The 15,659-nt window shown below is 36.6% G+C and overlaps 1 protein-coding gene across 1 annotated transcript in view; it reads right to left on the bottom strand.

Moving 5' to 3' along the window:
- LOC127966502 (reticulon-4 receptor-like 1) overlaps positions 1 to 15,045 on the bottom strand; it is a 100,657-nt gene extending 85,612 nt beyond the window's left edge. The window contains exon 1 of the mRNA XM_052567523.1: positions 14,510 to 15,045. Within this exon, the coding sequence (XP_052423483.1) occupies positions 14,510 to 14,522 (13 nt within the window). The 5' untranslated portion in view covers positions 14,523 to 15,045. The remainder of the gene's footprint in view (positions 1 to 14,509) is intronic.
- Between the last annotated feature and the right edge of the window lie 614 nt (positions 15,046 to 15,659).

The following is a 15,659-nucleotide window of genomic DNA, read 5'->3' as shown; positions in this document are numbered from 1 at the left end:
GTTAAACTATAGCAAAACCATGGTTAATTTGTGGTGACCATGGTCTAACTGTAATAATGATGTTTTGGGGTTTTATTTGTAGTAGAACCATGATTAATTTTCATAAAGGGTCATTCTGTAATGTCAAGCAGTTAGCGCCGGTTAGTATAACATGGCTGTCTTACTGGTGTTTCTGGTCGTTTTGAAACTTTAAAGAAGAGTAGAGAGAGGGAAAGATGGGAAAAGAGTGAAACCCTGTTTAAACTAGCCTGCAGGATGGTGGTTTGATAGCCGTAGCTGATTTATAATGGTCTAACTAGACTCCTAGCCTGGTTAAAATGATATTTATCTGGTCTTCAGGCGGTCTCCATGCCTGAGCAGCTGTAAAATGTCCAAAATCCATCTAAAACCAACAAACAGACCAGTCTGAAAAGCTTATCCACCTTATTTTTCAACGCGGTAGTAATCCATTTTCTGTCAACGTTCAAGACTTTACATTAATTAGCCGCTAGGGAAATATTGAGAAGAATAACAAAGTGCGGTAAATGGTAAAACAGTAAAGCACTACAAACCAGTGTGTTCATAATTTATACATTTAAATAATATGGTAAGACACATCAGTTTGAAACATTAAGCTGCAAAACACGCTGTTTTGTATAGCTAAAAATAGCTGGAAGCGGATGACACTGGAAGCCTTAAATTTGTAGATGGCCACAAATGCTCTTAAGAGAAAAATAAGGTGCATAGCAAGGCAGGTAACCATGATTGGCTAGTTTGATGGGTTTTATAGAGGTTTTCAACAAGCTGAAACCACACCAGCTAAAACAATGTGAGCTACATTAACTTCTAGGCTTTAAACATGGCTCAGTTTTATAAGCTCAGCCCTGTTCTCTTTCTCCTCCAGACACACACTGGTACACTCCTACAGTACAACCTGAATCTATGTAGACATGTCTGACTTTAGTTAACAGTCATTTTTCTCTTTCTAGCATCTGCAGGGACCAGACTCGACTGAATCCCCAGGTCTCAGAGGAGTAAGGAAAAAGCAGCAATCTACTGAACAATCCCTCTCTCTCAGCCTCTTTCCATATGTCTCGGTTTGGAAAATGACCCCGTTTCGGTTTTTCCTCACTATTTTCATGGAAATTTTAAATCTTAGCAAATTTGTGGCTAATTTATATGAATTTGTACAATCTCATTTGTACATTTTTAGCTGTTTACGCCACACTTATGTTTTTTTTTCTTTCTTTTTTTTCTAAAACAACTCAGTAAACAGCTGAAGCCACTTTTAAACCAATTACATTTTTCTGTTGGTTGGTGTGTGTAACCAACAAATTAAAAGGATTTTGTTTCTGGCCCAAAATCATCCAGATACCTATATAAATGATTGAATACCGCCCACAAAATTGAGCAAAAACAAGAAGTGTGATGCACTTCTGAACAAGAACCATTTTAGTGTGGAACGTGAAGCTGCTTTTTATTGGCTGACCTACTGAATGAACTGAGTGGATGATTTAGTGATTCAGTAACAAAGAGCGTCCCTGCTTCTGAAATTGCATGCTTCCCTACTTACTCTATTCGAAAAGAGTGAAAAACAGCATTTGAAAAAGGTTGTATGTTCACATTCAAAAAAAAGGACACGGATGACTCATTCCTTCCAAAGAGATGCTGAAATGTGCATGCGATGGACACTTTACTATCCCATGAAGCCAAGGGAGAGGAGTTGTAAATGGCAGTGAGGTAATGCCACTGATTTTGGTAATTCATATGACAATGACAACATGGTTAATGTAGTATGCTTGTATTACATTCATATATATACTATATAGAATATATTGAGTGTACTTTTTCCACAATATTCTAATTATTTTATTCTACAGAATGATTCACTGACTGAACTGATTCAAGGAAACCAATTCAATCAAATGATTTAATTCCCCTACCACTATAGTCTCTATTTTACTAAGCATTGTTGCACGTCTACAACCTCTCTCTTTCTGGAGATCACTGCTGTTGCTGTTGATGTTACATCCATCTAGTTCAGAATTGCATGTTTCTAGTTTGACATTTGCACCAGCTGTCCCCAAGGCCTTCCCAGCAGTCTCTGCCTCACTTTCCCCTAAGGAGTGGTATCGCAGTGACATGCAGTAAGTCACGCACACACACTTGTGTAAATGTACACATCCAACCACCTCATTGTTCTTGCTATCTAAGACAAAGCTTCACATCTTTATCTACAGGGAAGGCACTGCTCTCCACTCTCGCTTTATCTCTGTGTCCCATTTATAAAAATCAGCTCCTGTAGACTCTATCTGTTAGTGAGAACTCCTTTAGATGGACTAATCTAGGTGTTGCAGTAGCAATTTCCACCAGCCTCTCTGGCAACGCAGCAGTGCTCACAAAATGTGCTCACTAGTACAATGATCATATCAGTTGGCTGCAAACACAGTAACCTGTTTGAGTCTATATATAATATTCAATATTTGTTACTGGTATTTGCATTTCCTAAGAGAATGTGTACAACACATCAGGATCAAAGCCTAAATCTCACCTTGTTCAAACTTTCTGAGATTAAATAATAATAATAATAATAATAATAATAATAATAATAATTACTGAAAAGATTTGTCAAATTTACTTCAAACCTATTGAAACCAAAATGGAAGCCAGTTTCTGCCTTGGAGTAAAACAAAGGGGGGATTGTATATCTTACAATTATGACTCTGTTTCATGTATTTCTGATTTTATATCTCCCAACTGTGACTTTATATTTTACAATTCGGAACTTACAACTCACTGTGACTTTATATCTCACAGTTTCAACAGTATATTTCTCAGTGTGCATGTATTTCTTATTTCAAATATATATATATATATATATATAGTAGTATTATGTTATTAGAATTAACTAAAACTATTAAAAAACCTTTTATATATAAATATATAATTTATATATAAAATTACAAAAAAAATTGTAACTGAAAGAAGTTAATTAAAATTATAATTATTATACTTTAAATTAAATTTATAATTAAAATTATATCAATAGAAACAATAATAGTATATAAAATAATTCTGCTTAAAGAAGTGACTCATATGTTTCAAGTGGCTCAATTCTTTTGAATTTATACAATAGCTTTTTTTTTTTTTTTTTTTTTAGAGGAAAATGTTGCATGTGCAAACAAGTTGGCATGTCAAGATGCATTGTACCACATTTGAAATGACACTAAGATTTTAAGTGAACAATGATTTAAATTTCAGTGATAACAGAATTGTGATTTTTTAATGTACAATACCTTTAATATAAGAAGAATATTGTTACAAGAGTAAACATTGTGCTTGGGTATTATTTGCTTTGAGCTGCTCCAATTGGTGTGATAGAATTTATTGCTTCCTTTCTTTCTCTTCCCTCCTTCTCTGTCTGTCCTGGCTTGCATTCGTCTACAAAGGATGCTCTCCAAATCAACAGAGCAAAACCTGAAATGGCTGATACCTGTTTACCTAACAACACTTACATTCCTCCTGCCTTCCTTCTCTGCAGAGGTTTTAGTCTGTGAGACTCTCTTTGACAGACTAACTCAACAGGGAAGAAAACATAAAACAGCATGAAATTTCACACAAAATGATAACTCCAAGCTAAAAGTATAAACAAGGTTGTTTTCACTGTTTTCAACTGGAAAGTGAAGAAGAGTTTTCAAAGCTGTGATACAACAGCAAATCATTTTAAGGATTCTTTTAAAGGCAAGTTTAAAAATGGTACACATGTATGAACTGTATCTTAAAATGCACTTTTTATATAAAGGCACTGTTACATACATCTAAACGCAGGAGGTAAAAATGCTATCTGGCATCCTTCATATCAAGTCCCAAATGCGTAAAGACGTAAAATGTTTGTCTGGCTCCTAAAAATATAATGCAGGCTGTCAGACAGTCCCAATATCAAAGTTAAAAGAGTATGCTAGCAATTAAAAATGTTTTCTATTTTTGAAAGATACAGAAAAACAGTAATATTGTGAAATATTATAATAATTTGAAATAACGATTTTCTATTTTAAAATATCTGAAAAAGTAATTTATTCCTGTGATGGCGAAGCTGAATTTTCAGCATCATTACTCCAGTCGTCAGTGTAACACGATCCTTCAGAAATCATTCTAATTGAGAAATTGTTTTCAATTAAGAAAACAGTTGTGTTGCTTAATATTTTTGTAGAAAACCATGAGAATGTTTGAAAAATTTTAACTTAAATTTAATAGCATTTATTTAAAAATAGCAATCTTTTATAATATTAAAAACATCTTTACTGTCATTTTTAATCAATTTAATACTTCCTTCCCTCTTAAAAATATTTTTTTCAAAAAGTTGTTTTTGCAGTGAGGCCATAGAAGAACCATATTAATTTATAATTCGTAACCGATGATGGTTGATTACAGGTGTTTTATAATGTTTTCTTTTTCTTTTTTCAGCTTCAAATTGTCACGTTTAATTCAGTGCTGTTATTTTGTAATCATTTGTGAAATATACTAGCAGTTTCTAAATAAAAACTGTTTCAAAGTCAGTCCTACCCTCATTGTTTTTCAGTGTAGGTAAACAACCATAATGCGCTATATGTGTTTGTGTGTAGGTTAAGAAGTATCATCATCATCATCATCATCATCATTGTGCTGTCAGGTCAGATCCTCCGGCTGAGCACCAGCACTAGCGCCTGCCTAAGGCTCCACTGGGGAAAAGCACCCGGAACACTATCTGACAGGCTGCCCGGCCTAAGGCAGGAAGGTAACACGTGCCCTAAAATACAGGTTGAAAATGAGCAGGCAGTTCTATGAACTCTGCGTGCTTTGCCGTGCTTAGCCATCTCTGTTAGCTCGGTGTCAGGCCGCATCAGGAAAAGTCAGACAAGACAAGAGAGATAGAGGGAAGAGAGGAAAAGATGCCACAGAAATGGACAGTCCTTTCCTCGTCTTGTCTCCCAAAATAAAACGTGGCCAACACTCAAAGCGACCGCTGACATGTTAGCCGCCGATTTGGCATGAAGAACGTCCTCTCACATTATTTCCACGAGCTCATTTTCTGTGGAGTCCGAGATGTGTTTGAACACGTCTTTACGTCATGTCTCAAGGAAAGTGAAGGCTGCCATGTCGAATCACCGATCTGGATGGCTCCTGTCAAACGCTCTTGATGTTCAAGGTGTGTATTTCCTCCTGCCTTCAGTTGAGATACAAACATCTGGGAGGAAAAGAGGGGTAAAATACATGCGCCAGACCCGACGTTCCTTGTTCTGTCTTTTAACACACTGTGATAATGAGCGCTCAGTTTTTAAACTGTCGGGATCAAGGCGAAGCTCTCATCTTTTCTGAATGCAGTAAATCATTTAAGAACCTCATGGACAAAGTATTCACTTCAGATGGTGCAGTTCAAATGAGCACATTCTGCATTTTAACTCACCGTCATTAAATCAACTGGGAAGACTTCAGATCAGGCAAAATAGTGCAGGGATGTTCATTATGTACGTTTGCAACTATTATAATGTGAAGTATGCAGAGACATTCCTAGACCATTTCAGAGTTATTTTAGTATTACTCTAATATTTTATATTATAATAGTATTTATTAATATTTTGAATTAGCTTTCATTTTTATGTTTTTGGCTTTACAAAATATTAGTATATTAGTTTTAATCATTCTTTTGTTGTATTTTTATTCAGAAGTAATGGAATATACCATAAAATCTCCAAATGCTATAAATATGGATTTTAGTTCCCCTCACTCCACAACAAATGCTCTAAATTTAATGGCATTCAGAACAGAACCAGAATGAAAAATGTTAAGTATAAAACGAACATAAATTATCGTGGCATTCTTAATAAACAACATTTATTTTAGACGCCAAGCCTAAACAAACTCATTTATAGTGTAACTAAAACTTGTGACGTGCGGGAAATGTGCTATACACATAAACCTGGGCTCACACACCTCTCTCATTCACCAAAAATATATGTGTTTTGCTTGCTTGACATAATTGCATTATATAAATGCTTTGGAATATAAATTGTTGCACGTTTCAGATGATTAAAAATGTGACTTATATTTCGGAAAAAACAGTACTTTATTTCCAGGCAAGTTTTAGATTTCAATTTCATTAAAGATTTGTTTCAATGAATATCTTTGTCCCTGAAATATTGCTCTACAGCCCTAAATGGTCCAAATAAAATGCATTATCATAGATCAACTGACATACAGTTCTGCGTTTACAGCTGCAGTTGCACTCGGTCTAATAAAAACAGCGATATTCTTTAGAGAGATAAACTCAAGACCTTTGTAGTCCCTTAGTGGAAAAAAACACTATGCCAACCAAGGAGTCAGAGTTTGGCTGGTAAACTGGAAGATCAATTCTTACTTGTTGAGCCCTGAACATATAAAATCACAAATGTTTCATATATTGTAGATTTTTGGTTATTAGGGATCTCATCCAGGGGTCCTGCACTGGCTAAACAGCTGCCTAAGGTGAATGGGAATACTAATGGACCGCTTTCTCCAGCTTTTACAGACCTCCTTGTTTTGACCTTTACGTCTTTTATGTCAAGTAAAGTTGTAGGCATTTGACAAAGAGCCGGATCATTTTCTACCTTCACCCTCAGCTCACTCGACTCCAAGTTAATAAAATGGAAATCTTATGCAGGAAGTACTCTTCTCCACTGTACAAACAGGGAGACGGCTAGCTGACAAGCACAAACAGAACCCAGCATCATGCCTCGCCATTTCCAAAGGGAGCTCACGTCACAGATGACCTTTCGCCGTGCGGTTCTCCTCTTCTCCCGTTAATACATCATTAATCTCTCAATAGGCGGTGACACGGCAGACCTCTGCCGAAAGATTATTGTTTGTTTTTTCTCTCGTTGACTCCTAATTATCATCAGCTAATGACCGCGCCTTCCTACCCTTCAGATTTAATTAACACTCCAAAGAGAAAAAGAGGGCCAAATGTTTGCTGAGAGTTTGGGTTAATCATCTGTATGACACAGTAAAGGGGTCAGTCTCGGCCGGGATCTATTTTTATGATTCTAGAAATACTAAATATGAGCATACTGTGGTGATTATCCAGCAATGAGGTGAACGGCGATGAATAAAAACATTTTTAAGAAGATGTGACACATATACAAATGGGTTCATGGCTTTGCCCTTTTCTGAACAACATTTCTATGACTCAGTGAATAATGTTAGAAATAAAGTGCATTTACCCATATACTTATGCAGTTAAGCCTGTTTTACACAAACTGTGTCTGCACTCTATATTTTAATGAAAATGTAATGAAAATGAAGTTGCAATATGGGTTAGTTTGATTCTCAAGGCAATTCTCTTGATTTCATTCGACTGATATATGTGCAAAGTTTTATTATGGATGTCCAAGTTTTTTGTGCCCCCAATCTCTAATTATTATTTTTCTTAAATACAATTTTGTGATTTTGTACTGATTTATTACAGTAATAATAGTAGTGCAAGAGTTATATTTTGCATAATATTTTTATAGCAATAATAGTAGCTATATATATTTTTATTGTAGTATCTCTCTCTCTCTCTCTCTCTCTACATATATATATATATATATTTATTAGGGCTGGGACTCGATTAAAAAAATTAATCTAATTAATTAGAGGCTTTGTAATTAATTAATCGAAATTAATCGCATTTTAATCGCATATAAATATTTGACCTGAGAACAGTGAGAAGTAATTTTTTTTCACATGGATTTATAGTATACCATTGAATAATGACTGAATACATAAGCTTAAGCAACAAAATATTGTTTATTTTTGTTCAACCAAGTCTAGCAGACCAGTGCAATTTTTGCCATGAAGTGTAGCAATAGCATATTTAGAAACAATTTAGAAATAGTACATTTCATAAATTCAGGAAGCTTATAGGTATATATATATATATATATATATATATATATATATATAACATTGGAAACACTGACTATTAGAAAACATCTCTCTGTTGCTTCAGAGGCCATAACATACTAAGTCCAACTCTCAATAACCTTGGCCAAAACAATAAAGAGTTCAACATAAACTGTTGCACCAACAAAATAATACATAGTTCAACATAAAGTGTAAAGTCCACGCTAGCTGCTATATGTTTTGCGTTGAGGTGATACTTGAGGCTCGTAGATGTGCTGCGAATTTTTTTAATTAATCCTAGTTAACTCGTTATTTTTTGTGTAATTAATTAATCTCAATTAACGCGTTAAAGTCCCGGCCCTAATATATATATATATATATATATATATATATATATATATATATATATATATATATATATATATATATATATATAATTTTTTTCAAACAATATATTTTTTATATATTTTTTTATTTTACAATCAAAAATTAATTATATATTAATTCAAAGATATACAGAATATTAATGTTGAAAATTGTTCATTAAACGGTGGAAAAATTAGAAATTGTGACAATATGTTGCAAACAACTAATATTCAGGTTACTCTGGTAAATTTAGGGTTTTCATTAGTTAGCCACCATATTAAAGACATAGTTTATGAATAATTTTATAATCTGGCATAATTTTTACTCACGCTCATGTCTTTCCTGTGGATCACAAAAAACAATATTTTTTTACAATGTTCTTTTTTTAACTGTTTTTTTAATACATACAACATTTGCGTTCCACAAAAGAAACTCGTAAAATTTTTATTTTTAGGTGAACTACCCCTTTAAGTGTTATAATTTTCACATACATTTTTCGAAACACCATATAGGTAAAATATACGAAACATTATTTATGCTTCATACCTGTTCTAGATGTATAGCTGATGCTAACAAATCCATTTATATTAGTACACATGTATGTCTTTAGTTATGATGAATTTCCATAAGGCTCCCGTTCCAATCCAATTAGACACATATGAAGGTCACTGGCTGTACAGAAGACCTGTTGAACAATCATTTAGAGCCTCTTAATCACTTCCAACCTGAACAGTCACTTACAGCTCTATTTAAGTGAACAGTGAACAAAGTGTGCTTTGCACATGCTAACGGTTGGTCACATGCAGCATGTATGCCCCTGGCCATAGACATCTACATACATAGAAACAGTGTTGAGTACTCGAGACTCGGACTCGGTCTTGGACTCGGTCTCGAGACCGTATTTTAATGGTCTCGGTCTTGTCATGGACTCGTGTGCATTTTGACTCGGTATTGACTCGGACTCGAACATATTAGGAATCGGACTTATGTCCGAGTCCACTCGAGTCCCAATCAAAATATTTCATGATTATTACTGTATGTTAATGTTTATTTAAATTGATGTATGTTTGAGACATCTGGTGATTTTCTTTTGACGTGAGACGTTAGGCCAGCGACACACTGCATGTGTGGCTCAAGCGTCTCAGCTGCGTGGCGTGTCTGTTTTTAATTCGGCTCCCATGTTAACAGGTTAGATCTTGCAGACTGCCTGCGTGAGACGCGCGGAAAACCCGTGCATGCTAGAAATAGAACCGACGCCTATTTTTCACGCGACACGCGTGCATGTTGGAAGCGTTTCCAGGCAAAATATACTAGGAAAATATGTTTATATATCATTTTGTACATAAATACATATTAATTCATGACATTTTGATATTTGAAAGTCTATAGGTTGGCATAAATTCAGATATAAATGTAATTAAAAAAAATAAATTAATAATGAACGATTTTCAAATATTGCACCTGTCAAACATACTCTATTGTGCCGTCAATACTGTTGACGGTGTCCTATCAGTAGGTGTGTAAAAAAAAAAAAAAAAGGAGAGGTCTCCCTCTATATGTCACCTACAGCAGCCGCTGCGCGCCAAGCGCCGCGTGCAGGCACGCTTCTGATGTGTAAAGACACAGAAAACGCGAAGCAGCCACCACGCTTCTAGCACGCAGCAGAGACGCCACGCAGCCAGTGTGTCACCGGCCTTAAGTTACCCTCCTGCCATCCGCCTGTAGTGATCCCGCTTTCCAGAAAGCCACGTTGCTACATTATTTCTCTCAACTGTGTTATTTTTACAAAGTAGGACAAAATGGTCACAAAAAATATCGTTTAATTAAATTATATAATGAATACAGACACAGACTGACTGTCTCAACACTAAACATCTCCCCCCAAAAACATGTCTGACAGAATGCATTGAACTAATGTGGCATTTCATCCAGCTTTCTTCCCCTGGCACATACACACTTTTGCATGAAATTTTCCTGGACAGTCACTCGGCTCTTGTGTGTATGCCCTCCGTAACAAAAAAAAAAAAAACTTGGACTAGTGTGTATTTTACCCTGCATTAAAACGCACCATCCAGGGAAATTAGCATTAGATTATCCATTGCTTTTACAGAAAGTAATAAAATGGTAACTGTTGTCAGTCCCCGCTTCCTCTGCACCAGTAGAGTGTTTTTAGTTGGGGTGGATTGATCATGAGACCACATCGTGCTTGGTTGGGTAGCAGGATGGTCTCCTCACTTATTTTTTTGAAAAGTAATTATGCCCATCTGTAATCTTCACAACATCTAAAGTGAACATAATCCAAGACATTGTAAGGATATTAGCAGTCATTAGTTAAGCTTCAATGTTAAAAGTTATGTAAAAGCTGTTACAGTTGAACATTTACAGGTATAGTGGTACAGTAATATTATGTGTACTAGAAAGGTTATATGGATGTGTATGACGGTACAACGATGTTATGTGAAAATGAGCACTTAATATTGACAAGTTACAATTCATAATACTAATAAAATTACCTTTACACCACATACTATGTGGCCCTTTTACCCTTTATTGTTTCCACCAAACATTTTACATACTCTTGAAGATTTCTTTAGGTCTTGTCAAAGATCCAATCTCTCTGGTCTCGGTCTTGATTCGGACTCGACCCTTTCTGAACTCGGTCTTGACTCGGACTCGACCCTTTCTGAACTCGGTCTTGACTCGGACTCGACCCTTTCTGAACTCGGTCTTGACTCGGACTCGACCCTTTCTGGACTCGGTCTTGACTCGGACTCGACCCTCTCTGGACTCGATCTGGACTCGGACTCGAATGAGCTGGTCTCGACTACAACACTGCATAGAAATGCTCAGAAATTATTGAGCGAGGACTTGCACACTTGCACTGAATCATCATTAAGAGCAGGTTCACAATCTGGCGGGCATGAGAGTTTTTTCTTGGCCACAGGTGGGGGGTGTACGTGGCTCTATTTCTTTCTGGCTGTGTGTGAAATCTCTGACTAAACGAGCTTTCAACTGAACGAGCTATTAAAATGGGCCAACGAGTCGCACCGGCTCACTGCCCAGCCAGTAGCACTTTGTATGGTAAGTAGCCTCCTGTTTCCTGCCTGCGCTTCAGCCAATAGATTTTTTTGTGTTTCAAACCTTTATTTAATCTCAGCTGCTTCTACTCCGAGGCTGAGGCTCTCACGCAGGTAGAGGGATAATGGAAAAAAAGGTGCCATATTGTAGAGAACCTGAAGCAATCTGGGGTTAAGAGAGGGTATCGCAGAAGTGGGCAGAAAAAGAAACAGGCTCATTACGGCAAGCAGCTAGTGGGCCTCCTGCTGCTTCAGATCCACAGTCTCACCTGCCAAAAAAACAGGAGCCTTTTGGCCCACAGAATCATCGCGTCTACATTTAACATCTCTATCTTATGGTTCTGTGGGGATTCGATGAACTCCCAAGCAGCATTAGGGAAAGAAAACATGAATTTGTTCATCTGTCACAAAAACCTGTGATGTTCATACATTGTGCCATTGTGAGTACCTTGAGCACACTGTAAAATGTGCAGTTATTACCAAAAGGTGCTAACTCTACCTGACCTGAATCCCTTTAAAGGGATTGTTAATTGGGATTGGGTTAACTTTCCCTTTACATTTATCTTCCTAACTATTATATGACTACCTACATTACATTTATTCATTTAGCTGACGCTTTTATCCAAAGCGACTTACAATTGTGGTGTTAGCACAGTGGATAAGACACATGCCTTTGGTGTGAGAGACCTGGGTTTGAATCCACTGTGAGACACCAATGTGTCCCTGAGCAAGACACTTAACCCCTAGTTGCTCCAGAGGCGTGTGACCTCTGACATATATAGCAATTATAAGTTGCTTTGGATAAAAGCATCAGCTAAATGAATAAATGTAAATGTAATGTACCTATCCACCTGTCTTTCAATCTGTATATCTATGTACATATATGACTACCTGTCCTATCTACCATATATGTACATATTTCACTGCCTACATAACTGTCTGTTTGTCTAAATGGATTACTATCTGTCTATGAATTTATCTATCCATCTGTCTGGCATCTCATACATCACAGTCATGGGTTACATTCCCAAGGAATGTCCAAACTGCTAACAAGTATCAGCCGGTTGCATAAATATAAAAATATATAATATGCTAAATTCCCATATGGCATCTAAGATTAAATGAGCCACTTAGACACCAACTTAATGCAGGTTTAATTGGAATTTTGTTGAGCTATAATGTGCCACCACCAGTCAAAACCCTGTAAGCAGTAAAACCACACGCTATCAGACATAGACATACAGCTCACCTGTAAACACATCTGTGCTGCTCACCATTATTATGCATTCAACACCTTTTTCTGTACCCTGGGGCTGTAAGCACAGACCCCTATCTGCTAGGAGCGGCAGCATTAAACAGTCATAACTCCTTATCATTTTATTGTTTGTATTGTGTTTGCATTGAGGAGGGGCTCAGTGCCACCGCTGATGCAGAATGCTTTAAGCACACAAACAAATCCCCCCTCTCTCTTTCTCCATCCCATCTTTAGCCTCAGCTCAAACCCACACATTCTTTTGTAATGAGAAGAAAATGAGGAAGCGGTTCCCAGAGCAGGCTGGTTTGAAGCTGCAGGCTGAGCATTAGTACAAGTGTTATGATTCCGCTGTCACTCCTCAGAGGAAAAAATAACTGGATGGAGAACTTTTTTATTTTTTATTTTTAGGCAGGTATACAACAGCAGAATGGCAGACGCCAAAGCCCGCTGACAAAATATGCAAATTAAAGTAGTTCTTGCTGATACTGGAAAATATTTAAAATAAAACTGATGTGTGTGGGTAAGAAGTCGGGGTTGTGCACACAAATATGTCAAAATTGACTTGTGAGGACATATAAAGTGGTTTGATATTTAAAACAAGCAAAATCATGTTTTCGTTTACATTTACTAATGTCAAGTTTCTTTGAGGCTAAGTTTAGGGCATTGTTAATGTTAGTGTTTGTGTTTTATTGTTAATGTCATTGTTAGTGTATCTGTAGTTCAATTGGTAGGCAAGGTTGGGGGTTCGATTCAATGGGAACACATGATAAGTAAAAATTGATAGCCTGAATGTACTGTAAATCGCTTTGGATAAAAGCGTCTGCTAGATGCATACATTTATTTAATTTAATTAAATTTTAATTTGTTAATATCATTATATTAAAATGAAAACCATTAAATCTGTGAGAGGTCTTCACTTATGTAGCTAAAAAAAACTGTGTGTGTACAGGTACAGGTTTTAAAATATAGTAAAACGCGTCAAAAACCAACATGTGAAGGCATTTGGACTGGTCCACACAATCACAAACAGCAAAACTGTTTTTGCTTTAGATCTAATAACGCAACAGGTTCAAGTGAGGGTGAAATTTGGGTGTAATATATAGTAAATATTGTTTTAGTATGAAAACCATTTAGTCTCTGATGAGTTCTTACAATGACAGCTTCAGAAGTCTGTATGTGTGTGTGAGCTCGTCAAGAAAATTGTAAATTGCTCAAATATTATAATCCAAAATAATTAGCAACAACTAATAACAACAAGAAAGAGAAAGGAGACATAAGTAAGATTAAATGCTCGAGGGGAAAAATGTCAACAAAGGTAAAACAGCACCTCTCTGTGGGCACACTTATGTTGATCCATCAAATTTCATGACCTGGATGTTTCTTGAATTATTCCGTGCTTGTTTTGATATCTAGACAGTAGTGTAATATATTTCAATTTTGTGTCCACATTGCATGCCACGTATTAAATACTGACACAGACAGCAAAATTCACGCATCTATAATTTATTGATGTGCGTGCAGCATATAAGAGTTCACAAACAGTGGTCCCATGGGCGCCTGTCGCCATGCACCGCCTCTCTAGTCTTAAAAAAGATCACCAACTGTGTTATTTGCTAGTCCTAGTTAAGCGCGTGCAGTAAATAAGCTCTAGTAGTTGTCAGCTGCAGTGCGGCATCGCTTTTCTATTTTTAAGAATAATATTACGTGCGGTGTATTAATATTTCACCAGGGCACAAGCCAAATGCTTAAAGAGCTATACAAACCTGAAACTAACCTGGTTAAAAACCTCATAAAGAGTTTCAGATATATAAACTCGGATACGCGTGTAACAGTCACGCGCACGTTGAATAGAAATGTAACCTACTTTCAGCTTCATGCCTTTGCTTGAACTGCACCAAATATACAATTATATAATCTTAAATGTTGATCTTACCTCGCCGGAACATCCTGAAGGTGCGGTGATGATGCGTTGCACTTTATCCCACTGTGATAGTCAAAATAAGCGTCCCATCTTTAATAATCCGTGTCATATGTGATAAAAGTTTAATCTGTTTTAATGATCTTCAGGCGATCCACATCAAATAGGCTACAAATTCTTAACTCTTAACCCCTGTTCTCAGGTATCGATTAAGATGGAAAACAACATCGCCGACATGGAAGTCTCACATCACCGGATATTTTCTTTTTTTAAAAGAGAGATGACTCCGAGAGATGTCAGACAAAAATGTTTCATATAAGCTTCAGTTAGCAGTTATAATCGCCGTTAGAAGCTTTCAGACGAGCATTTAAAGTTTTACAATATCAGTCGATGTGACGGGAAAGAAGCCTTCTGGTATTGTATAGCACTTAAACGATGAGTCAAATGAGTGTTCTGGTTAGAAACTGCCTTAGGATGCTAGAGATGCTCGGGTGGTTAACGGATGACAGGCGCCCCTGTGTCTTCAGGAGTCGGAAAGCTGGAGCACTACGGGAGGGAGGTGTGGAGGAGGGTAGCCTATATGCGATGCCCGACTCGTGAAAGAGCCATTCCTGCGAATCGGATCTTTTAAATGAATCAGTTGAATGGCTGACGAGCTCTCGAGCGGTTCTTCAACCGAGAACCGTCTATTTTTGAATTCGTAAAGAAAACTGAAAGGTGACAGTAAGATCAAAAAGTAATTAATTTTAACAATCGCCTGCATGTTTAAAAATGAAGCGTACTGTTTGTGACTTAAAGGCGTGAACTTTTGATCAATGTGTATAAGAGTTGGTTTTAATGTTATTAGCCTAAATAGCCTAGAAACTGCAAAATAGCCTAAACTGTTCAAATGGATTTTAGTATGTTTTATGAGGGAAATCATGATGAAACTGATCTGAGAGACCGTGAATTGCAATAAACACCGTAATTAATTAAACTTAACAGAAAAACATAAACATCAATGTGGCTTTCTTGGAACGCATACGGATGTCAGTGAGCGCGTGATGACGCAATTACGCTGTGACGCATTAAAAGAATCACTGATTTGTTTCTTTGGAACCGTTCATTAAAATGGACAGTTCAAAAGAACCGATTAGCAGAATTGAATCAGCATAGCTAGAGTCTT

Source organism: Carassius gibelio, chromosome B10 (assembly GCF_023724105.1).
Source record: "Carassius gibelio isolate Cgi1373 ecotype wild population from Czech Republic chromosome B10, carGib1.2-hapl.c, whole genome shotgun sequence".
NCBI classification, from domain to species: Eukaryota; Metazoa; Chordata; class Actinopteri; order Cypriniformes; family Cyprinidae; genus Carassius; species Carassius gibelio.
Note: the sequence above shows the minus strand (reverse complement) of the source record. Positions and strands in the feature narration are given on the sequence as shown.